The sequence below is a fragment of the Amphiura filiformis genome, chromosome 19, assembly GCF_039555335.1.
Source record: "Amphiura filiformis chromosome 19, Afil_fr2py, whole genome shotgun sequence".
Classification (NCBI taxonomy): Eukaryota; Metazoa; Echinodermata; class Ophiuroidea; order Amphilepidida; family Amphiuridae; genus Amphiura; species Amphiura filiformis.
In genome coordinates this window covers 57,207,637-57,222,343 of record NC_092646.1, presented here as the reverse complement: position 1 = coordinate 57,222,343, position 14,707 = coordinate 57,207,637, and the positions used below count along the sequence as shown (strand labels likewise).

The 14,707-nt window shown below is 37.5% G+C and overlaps 1 protein-coding gene across 1 annotated transcript; it reads left to right on the top strand.

The window, feature by feature from the left end:
- Positions 1 to 3,478: 3,478 nt before the first annotated feature.
- LOC140141540 (uncharacterized) lies at positions 3,479 to 14,122 on the top strand. The gene is made up of 3 exons (XM_072163447.1): positions 3,479 to 3,559; positions 8,586 to 8,676; positions 10,228 to 14,122. Exon 3 carries the CDS (start codon positions 10,579 to 10,581, stop codon positions 13,996 to 13,998), a length of 3,420 nt encoding a protein of 1,139 aa, XP_072019548.1. The 5' UTR covers positions 3,479 to 3,559; positions 8,586 to 8,676; positions 10,228 to 10,578; the 3' UTR covers positions 13,999 to 14,122.
- Positions 14,123 to 14,707: the final 585 nt, after the last annotated feature.

Sequence of the window (14,707 nt, the reverse complement as noted above, 5' to 3'; positions counted from 1 at the left end):
GGTATATGATCGATCAACTAACGATATCAGCAGTAGATATAAGGCATTGGTGAACTACCTGATGTCAGCTGTAGATACTGGGCATTGATTAACTACTTGGATTTCGGCAATAGATATCGGGCATTGATAAACTACCTGATATCAGCACTAGATATAGGGCTTATACCTGATAGCTCCTGATATCAGCAGCAGATCAAAATGACCGTCAAAGCAGGTAATCACTATATATAAATGACCATATTATCTTAATACTAATTATGGCGTGTCCGTCCGTCCGTCCTGGATTTTGGCATTGATGAACTACCTGATATCAGCAGTAGATATAGGGCAATGATGAACTACCCTATATCAGTAGTAGATAAAGAGCATTGATAAATTACCTGATATCAGCAGTAGATATAGGGCATTGATGAACTACCTAAAATCAGCAAAATAGGGCATTAATAAACTACCTGAAATCAGCAGTAGATCAGAGCATTGATAAATTACCTGTCAGTCTAGTAGATTGGTATATGATCGATCAACTAACGATATCAGCAGTAGATATAAGGCATTGGTGAACTACCTGATGTCAGCTGTAGATACTGGGCATTGATTAACTACTTGGATTTCGGCAATAGATATCGGGCATTGATAAACTACCTGATATCAGCACTAGATATAGGGCTTATACCTGATAGCTCCTGATATCAGCAGCAGATCAAAATGACCGTCAAAGCAGGTAATCACTATATATAAATGACCATTTTATCTTAATACTAATTATGGCGTGTCCGTCCGTCCGTCCTGGATTTTGGCATTGAGGAACTACCTGATATCAGCAGTAGATATAGGGCAATGATGAACTACCCTATATCAGTAGTAGATATAGAGCATTGATAAATTACCTGATATCAGCAGTAGATATAGGGCATTGATGAACTACCTAAAATCAGCAAAATAGGGCATTAATAAACTACCTGAAATCAGCAGTAGATCAGAGCATTGATAAATTACCTGTCAGTCTAGTAGATTGGTATATGATCGATCAACTAACGATATCAGCAGTAGATATAAGGCATTGGTGAACTACCTGATGTCAGCTGTAGATACTGGGCATTGATTAACTACTTGGATTTCGGCAATAGATATCGGGCATTGATAAACTACCTGATATCAGCACTAGATATAGGGCTTATACCTGATAGCTCCTGATATCAGCAGCAGATCAAAATGACCGTCAAAGCAGGTAATCACTATATATAAATGACCATATTATCTTAATACTAATTATGGCGTGTCCGTCCGTCCGTCCTCTGTCCGCGCGTGCGCTATCGCGTGCGCGTGGCTCGCTAACGCGTGCGTATAACGCGTGCTCGCGGTGCGTATCGCGTGCTCGTGGTGCGCTATCGCGTAGCGCAGTGCAAGCATCGGAAAGCATTACAGTGACTAACAAGTGCATCTCATCGGACCAATAGGCCTATTTTAAAGACATGATTAACATAAAAATCATCAGTTATGGTAAAGCCTATGTAACCCGTTTGCGTTCACATTTCTCCCGATTGAATTGACGGCCTACATCCAGACATCATTTTTAAATCGAGACCCCTGAATGTAGTCATTTCAACTACGTTAGGGGTAATTCTCTAATAATGACCCCCCGATATAGTCATTTTTTGACACTAATAGGTTTATTTTTCAACTGACTCTGTTAGGGGTAAAATCATTTTTTGACCCTAAACGTAGTCATTTTTAACTACAATTGGGTCAAATCATTTGACTTCATGTACTGGGTCAAAAATGACTTCAATGGGTTTGGTGCATAGTTGAACCTACTACTTAAGGGTCATTTTTGACTACCTATTTTTAAGTGTGTATAGTTATAATAGTTGTGTCTTAATCATTGAGAGACGTATATCTTAGTAGTTTGAAAGGTCAGGACAAGTATTATGGGTAACGGGTGTTGGGTAATTAGAGATAGGCCTATCACGAGAACCGCCCAACCCGAGAACCGCGAAATCTAGTGAATACTATTTCTGAACCAATTTTTTTAGCTCAATTAAAGAGCCCAGCATAAAATTAAGTTATTGTATGAAAAAATAAATCCCGAGAGTGTATTTTCAAAAGGGCGCCCAAAATGATCGCCAAATAGGCCTACTGAAAAAGGACTTAAAGTTATCATAATATTGGGACTTTTCTGAACCAAGCTATAATTTTTTGGCTTACTTTAGGGCCTAATATACTTCTAAGATAAGGAAAGGGTAAAACAAATCCCAGTCATTAGTGTACTTCTGTGATGGCCAAAATGGCCGCCGAAATTGGCACCGATACTATAAATTCTCAAATATTAATGCTTAGGCCTATTCAGTCAAGTTGAGCTGAGATGACACTGTCTACATGGATCTGACTTCTCAGAGGCTCTGACAATGCCCGGGTGACAATGCCATGCTAGAAAGATGAGCAAACACTATGTTCTTAGGTGGAAAGGTGGACACCCGATATAGAGAATGTCCATTTATTTATATCATTTATCGACGTTAACATGTTCAAACCAATGGAGACAGTGCCAGTGCATTGATTGGTCACCCCAGGTTAAATACATAAATAAATAAATATAAATAAATAAATATTGAGAAAAGAATACTTGTTAGGCCCTATCATGCCTATAGGGCTAGGCCTATATTTATTTTTAACAGGTTTATATGTTTGTATATAAGTAGAAAGCGGTGAGACCCGCTATAGAAAATTTCCATTAATATGTCATTGCACGCCAAGCAATTTCAAAAAACAGCCCTGATGAACTACCGTATTGCACGCTGCCGCGCGGTTACCAATGAACTATGGGCAACGGTTTGCATCATTTTAGGGCTCAGTAGGCCTATACGCATGGAAATAGTAGATAATCTATTATTTCCATGGTATACTAGCTACTCATAAACCCCCGGCATAAACCACCTCCTCAACTTTTTTATATGTTTACTTTGGACCCACTCTTTGTTATATTAACTGAAAACAAACAAACAAAACACACACACCCACCCTCACCTCATCCACCCAAAACAAACTAAAAAAACCAAAAAAACAAACAAAAAAAACCAAAAAAACACCAAAAAAAAAACTTCAGTGCCCACAAAACATGTTGAAATACCGTACTGATCTATTAATTTTAAAACATGGGCGATCTCCTAAGACAACTGTTTATCTTTTTTTTTCGACGAGTAATATTATTATAAAATAGTCTAATTTTCACGATGTTATAATAGAGAGCTTATAATGGACCCGGGATGGACAACACCCGTTGGTCACAGGTGCGAACTTGGGTTGGACCAAATTGTAATGGACCATGTCATGATGATATTTATGTCAGCCCCAAGTAAAAAGGCTGATTTCAGGCTGGTTTGCGAGATTATTTCACTCTACCACATCTACTGTGTGATAGAATAATAATCCAAAGCACACACGGCATATGATCACAATAACATCTGTCATCGACGATCAGAAGGAAGGACAAGGTTCAAAGTCAGTTCAAGTCAACCTACACGAAGGCAATTTCAAGAGAGGAAGACACAACGAGTGCCAGGTAGGCATGATGTATTTATTTAGAAATATCAAATTGTAGGTCAGTCCCATGGTGGAGTTTTCATTGCCATGAGAAATGACCGTACGTAGTGATCTTGATGAAGAATGTTAATGTAAAATACTTAGCTTAATGCCATAGCCTTCACGGTAGGTATGTTCATAAAATTTTGAAGTTCAATATTTTTAGCTGAAAGTTCTTTCATTTGAAAGAGAATCAAATTACCTAAACAATAAGGGGTCAATCATGTTTCTAGTGCATATACTTTTGAAGTTACAGACAAAAATAGTGTCACCAAATTGACCAAAATTTTGTGTGTGAAATTGCGACAGCAGGCACATGTACATTGTACAATGTACACTACTGTATGTGACCCCAGATGACCTCCTATTCTTTACTGTAAGAAAGCTGTTTTGGATGGTCTTGATTTACACACAAATTGCTTTTGAGCTAAATCGAGTGTCAACTTGGTGGAACATGGATTGCACTATGTGATAGTTTATGAATCCAGTATCATGCCAGTACGGTACCAACATAAGTCAACATCACTTAGGTTTTGGTTGTCAAAATTAATTTTTAGTAATTTTTTCCATTGAGCCCCACAGTAAAGCCATTTTTGGACTGTACAGGCACATTCCACTTCCCTATGGACGAATAGCGCCACCTATTTTAATAGTGTGTGATATGAGCCTGACTAGAGTAGGCCTACTCACAACTGTGCCGGGTCGTATGCGGGGAAACACTCGCGGGGACTTCGAACATGGTGCCCGGGGCTAGGGAGCGGGGACTTGGCCGGGGATGTGGCTGGGATGTACACAGAAATAGTGCCCCGCCCTGCGGGGACTAAGCCGGGACTGTAACATGTTTGTAACAGTTTCCAAAATTACATCCCGGTAGGTACCCGCTATCCCGGCCCCGGGGCCGGACTACAATTAATTTGTGCATAACTGAAACTCTACATAGGGGAGCGTGGTTAAGGGTCAAGGGTTCGAACCCCAGGTTCGCCTGAGCTCGACTGGCTCTTTGTGTCCTTGAGCAAGGCACTTCACTCTACATTTGTACTTGCTTAGCCTTGGTGCTCCCAAATATTCATTCTGGATCGATCCAATGGTTCTTCTTCTTCTTCTTCCTTGTAAGTGCCTCCCTCATATGTATTACATGAGTATTATCGCATTGCGTACAGACAAGCTGTACTTTTTTTTTTACTCTGGAACCTAGAGTAGATGAGTGCATTTTGAAGTACAGTCAACAGTAGGCCCTACTGGGATGATCCCCTACTCTTTTCGCATATAGCCTGTGACGTTCTTCAACGTGCACACTACATTAATGTCAGAAAATATGCATGTGCACGGGACCGACAGCTTAAAAGTTAAAGTGCCGTCCGAAGCACTACATGTAAGCAAGTAGAGTGAAGTTAGTCCGAATAATCAGACCCAGAACAAAATATTAATTTCTGACATTAATCGTGTTCTGGGTCTGAACTGTTTCTATTCGAAATCTTGATGGCAAATTGGACAAAAGAAGCACATGGTCCTACTTCACAGTTTTTTAATCCCCTATTCATGTTGCGTGAATCACTCTATTGTGGACCATCCTTTCAAAAGATACTTGAGTACAAGCGGAACAGTTTTGACAGGCCTTTTGTCTACCTCTCTGTTTGTAAACAAACGAGGAGGTCGAAATTGTCCTCCTCGCCGAATACGAAAGTCAGCGTATAGTACGGCACTAGAGTGAAGTGCCTTGCTCAAGGACACAAAGAGCCAGCCGAGCTCAGGCGGACCTGGGATTCGAATCCTTGACCCTTAAGCTTGGATTCACAGTCCAACGCTTTAACCGCCATGGGTAGCATTAACCCTAACCCAACTAGGTCTCACTAAAGCTCACTATTAAAACCACTCTGCGTGCATGCATTCCACATGACTTGATGACGCAATCAGCCCAAGTCATATCGGGGGTTGTTTTCCTGTGTTTTCCATTCCCGAGCTTGCAGAAAATCCAAATACATGGGGTGAAAATTAAATCTCGGAGGTGAAAAATATTTTGCAGTGTAGTCAGGGGTAGGAGTAAGGTCCAAAAGCAGAGGGTCAGAGTTCACCCCCGAGCTTGCACATATTCCCAATATAGAGGGTGAAAAATTAATATTTTTTAAATTTAGGGGGTCATTCATCCCCAGTCGGGGTTAACGCTACCCCTGTAATAACCGCTACTAGGATGCTAGGCCAAGCTCTCCCCATCGCTTACCTACAATGCCTAGATACAGAGTTATAAAGTATCTCACATTCTTCATCAAGATAGGGTTAGGGTTAATGGGTTTATATTCTTAATCCGATAGTTGGAATAAATCGCTTACCCTCACTCAGTATACAGGGCTCTGTATTGACATCTGTTCCACAAATAAGAAACATCACAATACATGTATGGACTTTATAATATTTTGGGCTAGCTGAGGAACTCTCTCACTCAAGCTCAACGACAGTTTGGCCCGGGCGTAGCCAGCTTTCTTAGTCGGGGGGCAAAATAAAATTACAGGGGCACATCTGAAAAAAATTGCAGTTGCAACATGCAATTTTTGTTTTTAGAGAGAATGTACATGTCTTTGAGCTTCCGAAAAAGGCTTTATTGGGACGATGTGCGCGCATAACGCGCAAAAATTTTGAATTTGACACATTTGTGCCCATGATCGAGATAAAATGGCTTCATTGTGACAATGTGCGCGCGAAAATTTTTGGTATTTTACACTATTTTGGCCCATGATCAGGGTGAATTTTGATGGAAAAGGGGCTCCTTGCCTTTTTCTTTTCCTTTGGTCAGAGGGGCACTTTTTTTTTTCATTTTTTGTCAGGGGGGGCAGTCTGCCCCCCTGCCCCCCTGCCCCCCTTAACGTATAGGAAAAGCCGAGAACCCATGACACAGAATGCAGCACACTAACAACAAATGAAACTAGCTTGGAGGCCAATTCCACGCCAAAAGTGCCTTTGTAACGTCCGTAACAAAATTTTGGAACATTATTGCTCAAAACAGGAGCATTTATTTCAAACTTGCTAATCATGCCTCCATAGATTGATGTCACACCTACTTCAAGATAGTAAAGAAAAAAAGCACCTTGACAGTTTTTTTTCATCATGAAAAACGTTACGGACGTTACATTTGAGATTAAATGTAACGTCCGTAACACTAAATCAACAGTGTAGGACGATACAGGAGTATAAATTTCAAACTTGCTTTTCATGTTAAACATAGAATGGAGTCAGGGCTTGCTCAATGTAGTTAACAGAAAAAAATTAAACACAGAACTGAATGGAGATTTAAGGATATGTACCATCTGTCAAAAAGGCAGGCAATTTCGCGTAACATCCGTAACACTCGTTTCTAATTTCTGTAGCTAATTAACTAAGAAAGCCAAAACAAAATTGCTTCATAATAATGAACATTAGAGTGTGTACTAGTAGCATACTAAGAAATAAAGTGTTATCCTAACAGCAAACATGTATGCTATTCACTTAAAAGTTGCAAGTTGCATGTATCTGTAACGTCCGTAACGGTGGAATTGGCCTGGAGTAAAACTGGTCACATTTCCAACTAGATATAAATACCAAAACAATGGTGCCTTATCCATCCTAATACCTTGCTGGGTTATGAAGTTACAGTAAAAAATAAATTTGAGAGGCACTAAAAATCAATATTCCCTATACTTTAACACGCGCCTCAACCGTAGGCACCTCAATCATAGGCACCACCACCCCTGACTTTGCATCGTTTGAATTGTAATATCTCAAAAAGTAAATACAGTGTTAAGTTTTTTACTTTCCACAGTTTTAAGCTAGATAAATTAGCAACAAAATGGGACCATTACTAGTTCAGTAGCCCTCAACATTCTTGAGATCTGCGACAAAACGTCCTGAAATTTTTTTAAAAAAATGTAACGACATGACCATGGCAAAAAACATGTGCTGGGAAATTTTGATCAGCTATATACAAAATTATACATCCATAGCAATCACATAGCTGAGTTGGTTGGTTTGAATAACTTTGAAACCTAATTTCTGTTTTCTTATTAATTTCGGGAGTGATTTGTTTAAAACTATGAAACCCACAACTTTGAAACCCAATTTCTGTTGAAATCTTATTAATTACAGGAGTGAATTGTTTATAAACATTGAAACCAATAACTTTGAAACCCAATTTCTGTTTTCTTATTAATTACAGGAGTGGTTTGTTTATAACTTTGAAATCCATAACTTTGAAACCCAATTTCTGTTTTCTTATTAATTACAGGAGTGGTTTGTTTATAACTTTGAAATCCATAACTTTGAAACCCAATTTCTGTTTTCTTAATAATTACAGGAGTGGTTTGTTTATAACTTTGAAATCCATAACTTTGAAACCCAATTTCTGTTTTCTTATTAATTTCGGGAGTGATTTGTTTAAAACTATGAAACCCACAACTTTGAAACCCAATTTCTGTTTTCTTATTAATTACAGGAGTGGTTTGTTTATAACTTTGAAATCCATAACTTTGAAACCCAATTTCTGTTTTCTTATTAATTTCGGGAGTGATTTGTTTAAAACTATGAAACCCACAACTTTGAAACCCAATTTCTGTTTTCTTAATAATTACAGGAGTGGTTTGTTTATAACTTTGAAACCCATAACTTTGAAACCCAATTTCTGTTTTCTTATTAATTACAGGAGTGGTTTGTTTATAACTTTGAAATCCATAACTTTGAAACCCAATTTCTGTTTTCTTATTAATTACAGGAGTGGTTTGTTTATAACTTTGAAATCCATAACTTTGAAACCAAATGTATGTTTTCTTATTAATTTCGGGAGTGATTTGTTTAAAACTATGAAACCCACAACTTTGAAACCCAATTTCTGTTTTCTTATTAATTACAGGAGTGATTTGTTTAAAACTATGAAACCCACAACTTTGAAACCCAATTTCTGTTTTCTTATTAATTACAGGAGTGATTTGTTTATACTTTGAAACCCATAACTTTGAAACCCAATTTTTATTTTCTTATTGCAGGGGTGAGAATAAGGTACACATTTACCATTAACCACACCTTGATAGTTCAGTGGGGGTTTGTGCAAATGACACCTTAAAACCAAGAAACAAGGTATGTATTAGGCTAATGAAATGAAATGATTAGTTTCCCGTCACATTTTTTTCAGTGAAATATGTGGTCATTATTCAATATTTTGGAAAATTTCATTATTGATTGTCAAAACTTTCATTTACATGGCTATTATGGTATTACCTATATTGTTGATGAAAGACCATCTCATAACAGGTATTAATGCTTAGATCATCATTACAGACATTTTGCAACAGATTGAGAAAAGATTTGAATTTTTTTATTAAAATGAAAAGAAATTTGCAATATTTGTAATCACTAGAAACATGATGAGGTATTCCTTAAATTTCTATTATTTACCACATCCTCTACTCCTACAACTAAGAAAAACCTGCTGATTTTGATCAGCAGGGGATTTCAGACATTTTGAGAGTTTCAATTTTGATTATTTCCATCTCAGTTTTCAGATAATTGACTTTTTTTTAATGAAAATAATGAAAGTTTTGGTCAAATTGAAAAGGTGATGCAGGCGGGTGACGAGAAAGTAATAATTTCATTACATAGGCCTTGTATATTGTAATAACATTTTCTTTGATTGTGTGCAACTGAATCTGTATTCAACATTTTAGATATCTTACACCATACAGTTAGGATTGAACAGGTTTTCAGAATTTCACTCAGGGACAATTTTGTCAGAGTTTTCAAAGTTTGCCCAGAAAATTGACAGGAGAATGGAAACATTGTCCATGTGATTAAGTGGTAGCCAAAATTTTCTGTACCAATAATACATGGATGTCCTTTATAACTACTTAAAAACTACTATGTGAAAAACATTGCAGTCTGACCTACATGTAGTTTGTGCCAAGAATATTTAACTTTCAACAGATGTTTATACTTTTCCACAACTTGATTTGTTTTTCAATGGGTTAAAGGGCTTTTTCTTTTATAACTTACAAAAGTGCTTATTTTTCACACACCCAAAAAGTAACAAATTTACAAGTTTATATATACTCCCTCTTGCTGGATTGCCCCTGGCCAATTATACACCTTTGTTCCATAACCATTATAAGGTATAGGACATTTTTTGTTTTTGCTATAGCCCCCATGTGAAATGTATTTGATTATGTTTGTACTCACTCAGGTAGCATTGTGTGTGAATTTTACATCCGAACTAAGTGCTACTCTTTTTTTATGGGCATTTTAAAATGGCCCAAAATGAGGGGTTTTCAATATTGCCGTCCATTTTTAATCGTCACCCCCATAGACTTTACATGTAAAATAAAAAGGCTCATAAAAATTTAATAGCACCTAGTTCGATGTAAAATTCACACAAAATGCTTTTTGAGTGATTACAAAGATAATTAAATACTTTTCATGCGGGGGCCAGGCTATGTGGAATATTTTTTAATGTATTCCTTATTCCTTGTAGCTTCTCCTTGTACAATGAAATTTCACAATAAAATGTCCATTGGAAACAAAGGTGTATAGCTCAACGTATTTTGTTGGTTGTTTTTAGCATGATTAGGCAGCATACCATGCTCTCTAGGATCATAATGCCAATCTTACAAAATGTACTACTTTCTCTCTGTACAGAATAATGGCATCAGATCAACAGATGGACTCCGGCGGACAGAATATCTCCAAAAATGGCGTCACTTTAGAGAACTCATCAACATGTGACTGGAGCAACCGTATTAATGGAAATCAAGAAAACAACGAGGCTTTGAAATGTGACAAAATGGACGATTTGAAAAGTCTGGAACCCATTTCTACTAAAAAGGTTATCCCTAAATGTCAATTTTGTAACAAAGAATTCAGAACGAGATCTCACTGTATAGAACATGAACGTATTCATACTGGCGAGAAACCCTTTATGTGCAAAGTGTGTAACAAACATTTTATAACGGCAAGTGACTTAAAAAACATAGTTTTACGTGTATTCATATGACTAAAGAGCCCTCAATATGTAAATGGTGTAAAGAAAGTTTTCCAAGGTTGAGTAACTTAAAGCAGCATCGATGTACTCATAAACCGGAGTCATCAGATAGTCAGTTCTTGGATTCCAGTTGTACGCAGAGGAAATGTGTGGCGATATGCCAATATTGTGGCAAAGAGTTTACCAAAAGGAGTCACTGTACAGAGCATGAACGTAGACATATTGGAGATAGACCCTTTATATGTAAACTTTGTAACAAGAGCTTTATAGCACCAGGTGACTTAAAAAAACATGAACGTGTTCATACTGGAGAGAAGCCCTTTATTTGTAAAATATGTAACGAAAGCTATAGGAGGGCAGATAACTTAAGAAAGCATCAACGCACTCATAAACTGGAGTCATCTGATCCTCAACAGATGGATACAAGTCTTGCGAATGTCTCCGGAACTGGCGTCACTCATGAAGTGGAGTCTTCAGATCCTCAACAGATGGATACAAGTCTTGCGAATGTCTCCGGAACTGGCGTCACTCATGCAGTGGAGTCTTCAGATTTTCAACAGATGGATACCAGTTGTGAGAATGTCTCCGAAGATGGTGTCACGCATGCAGTGGAGTCTTCAGATCCTCAACAGATTGATACCAGTTGTGAGAATGTCTCCGAAAATGGCGTCACGCATGCAGTGGAGTCTTCAGATCTTCAACAGATGGATACCAGTTGTGAGAATGTCTCCGAAGATGGCGTCACTCATGCAGTGGAATCTTCAGATCCTCAACAAATGGATTCTAGTTGTGAGAATGTCTCCAAAAATGACGTTACTTCAGAGAAATTATCATGTGAGGAGAGCAGCCGCATCAGTGGTAAACAAGAGAACAATGAGTCTTTGAAATGTGGACAAAATGACGGTTTGAAAACTCAGGAACTCGCTGATTCTGTCAAGTTGCCCGCTAAATGTCAATTTTGTGACAAAGAAATCAAATATAGGTCTCATTGGATTGAACATGAACGTATTCATACTGGCGAGAGACCCTTTGTATGCAACGTGTGTAACAAACAGTTTGTAACTTCAAGTAAATTAAAAAGGCATGAACGTATTCATACTGGAGAGAAACCCTATATGTGTAAACTGTGTAACAAAAGGTTTGTAACGTCAGGTGACTTGAAAAAACATGATCGTGTTCATACTGGAGGGAAGCCCTTTATGTGTAAACTGTGTAACAAACGTTTTGTAACGTCAGGTAGCTTGAAAACACATGGTCGCGTTCATACTGGAGAGAAGCCATTTGCATGTTTACTGTGCAACAAAAGCTTTACAGCGTCAAGTAGCTTAAAATATCATGAATACACTCACAGAGCGGAGTTCTCAGATCAGCTACAGAATTACAGTCGTAAAAGGAACAAAATTATCTATAAATGTCAATTTTGTAGCAAAGAGTTCAAAAAGAGATCTCACTGTATAGAACATGAACGTATTCATACTGGCGAGAAACCTTTTATGTGTAAACTCTGTAACAAAACTTTTGTAACATCAAGTGACTTAAAAAGGCATGGACGTGTTCATACTAGAGTGAAGCCCTTTGCATGTAAACTGTGTAACAAGAGCTTTGGGAAGCCAAGTACCTTAAAAAGGCATGAACGTACTCATGCAGTGAAGTCATTAGATCATCAACAGATGGATTCCAGTTGTGGGAATGTCTTCATAACTGCTCAAACTGCAGATGAATCATTAACATATCGGGAGTGGAGCAGTCGTATTAATGTTGAAGGAGAAAATAACAAAACTTTGAAATATGACCAAAATTCTGGCTTGAAAACTCAGAAACCCATTCGTACTAAACAGATCATCCCCAAATGTCAATTTTGTAACAAGGAATTCAGAAAGAGGTCCCATTGGATAGAACATTTACGTATTCATACTGGCGAGAGACCCTTTGTATGTAACGTGTGCAACAAACGTTTTGTAACATCAAGTGACTTAAAAAGGCATGAACGTGTTCATACTGGAGATAATCCCTTTATATGTACACTGTGTAATAAGAGCTTTGGGAATTCAACTAGCTTAAAAAAGCATGAAAGCGCTCATGCAGTGGAATCATCAGATCATCATCAACAGATGTATTCCAGTTGTGAGAATGTCTTCGTAAGTTCTGTTTTAACTTCAGATGAATCATTAACATATGAGTGGAGCAGCCGTATCAATGGTACAGAAGAAAATGTGGAAGCTTTGAATTATGACCAAAATTATGGCTTGGAAACTCAGAAACCCATTCGTACTAAACAGATTATCCCCAAATGTCAAAAGCATGAAAGCGCTCATGCAGTGGAGTCACCAGATCATCATCAACAGATGTATTCCAGTTGTGAGAATGTCTTCGTAGGTTCTGTTCTAACTTCAGATGAATCATTAACATATGAGTGGAGCAGCCGTATCAATGGTACAGAAGAAACTATGGAAGCTTTGAAATACGACCAAAATTATGGCTTGGAAACTCAGAAACCCATTCGTACTAAACAGATTATCCCCAAATGTCAATTTTGTAACAAAGAATTCAGAAAGAGATCTCATTGTATAGAACATGAACGTATCCATACTGGAGAGAAACCCTTTATGTGCAACGTGTGTAACAAACGTTTTGTAACATTAAGTAAATTAAAAAGGCATGAACGTATTCATACTGGAGATAATCCCTTTATATGTACACTGTGTAACAAGAGCTTTGGGAATTCAACTAGCTTAAAAAAGCATGAAAGCGCTCATGCAGTGGAGTCAACAGATCATCAACAACAGATGGATTCCAGTTGTGGGAATGTCTTCGTAAGTTCTGTTTTAACTTCAGATGAATCATTAACATATGAGTGGAGCAGCCGTATCAATGGTACAGAAGAAAATATGGAAGCTTTGAATTATAACCAAAATTATGGATTGAATTATGACCAAAATTATGGCTTGAATTATGACCAAAATTATGGCTTGACAACTCAAAAACCCATTCGTACTAAACAGATTATCCCCAAATGTCAGTTTTGTAACAAAGAATTCAGAAAGAGATCGCATTGGATAGAGCATGAACGTATTCATACTGGCGAGAGACCCTTTATATGCAGCGTGTGCAACAAACGTTTTGTAACGTCTAGTGACTTAAAAAAGCATGAACGTATTCATACTGGAGAGAAACCCTATATGTGTAAACTGTGTAGCAAAGGGTTTGTAACATCAGGTGACTTAAGAAAGCATCATCGTGTTCATACTAAAAACAAGCCATTGATACATACATTGTGTAACAAAAGCTTTGCAACGTCTACTAGCTTAAAAAAGTATGAACGTGTTCATATTAAAACAAAGCCCTTTGTATGTATATTCTGCAACAGAAGCTTCGGCACGTGGCGTGGCTTACGAATGCATAAACACATTCTGACAGCATGTGCATGAGGTGGAGGAACATGAACATATAGTTCCCAAAGAGAAGCTTTTCAAATGGATACATTTTGCAACACAGATTTCATGAAGTTAAGTTGGTAATACACCACCTAATATATTTTGTGACTAATTTTGCATTTTTTTTTTTTTTAACTACACACTGGTTAACAAGTTATGTATATTATAGGGGCAAGAAATCCAATTGAATACCTGAGTGGAAGAAGGGCCCAACTCCATCAAAACTGTTTTTGAGATATTAAGAAAAAATTTGATATTTGGAAAAGTTTTATAGACAGAATGTTTTCATCTTCAGAGGACCTTTAATACATGAACATACAATATTACATACATTCGAAATTATATGATGTTCCATGGCAACGGTACAGGTCTTAATACGAGCTGGAATTGGGCCCTTCTTCCACTAATATACTTGCAAGTGCCAGTTCCGTAAGCAGATGTGTTATAAATAGCTACAGAAATTAGGTAATTATCCATTAATTGCACAAGTAGAAGCATGTTATGTTAACAAGAAAGTTTATTGTAGTGAAAAGCAGATTTCATGGATGAACAAAAATTCCTCTTTAATCTAATATTTGTGGAAGAAGGGCCCAACTCCATGGAGTTGGGCCTTTCTTTCATGAAAACCATGATTAAGTTTACGTGGAAGACTATTTAGAGAGTGAATTTTGGCTCATCTTTCACACACAAGGAAGAACAGTCT

Excerpts from the sequence above, each read along its gene's own strand:
- LOC140141540 (XM_072163447.1), top strand. The coding sequence starts at position 10,579 with ATGACTAAAGAGCCCTCAATATGTAAATGGTGTAAAGAAAGTTTTCCA.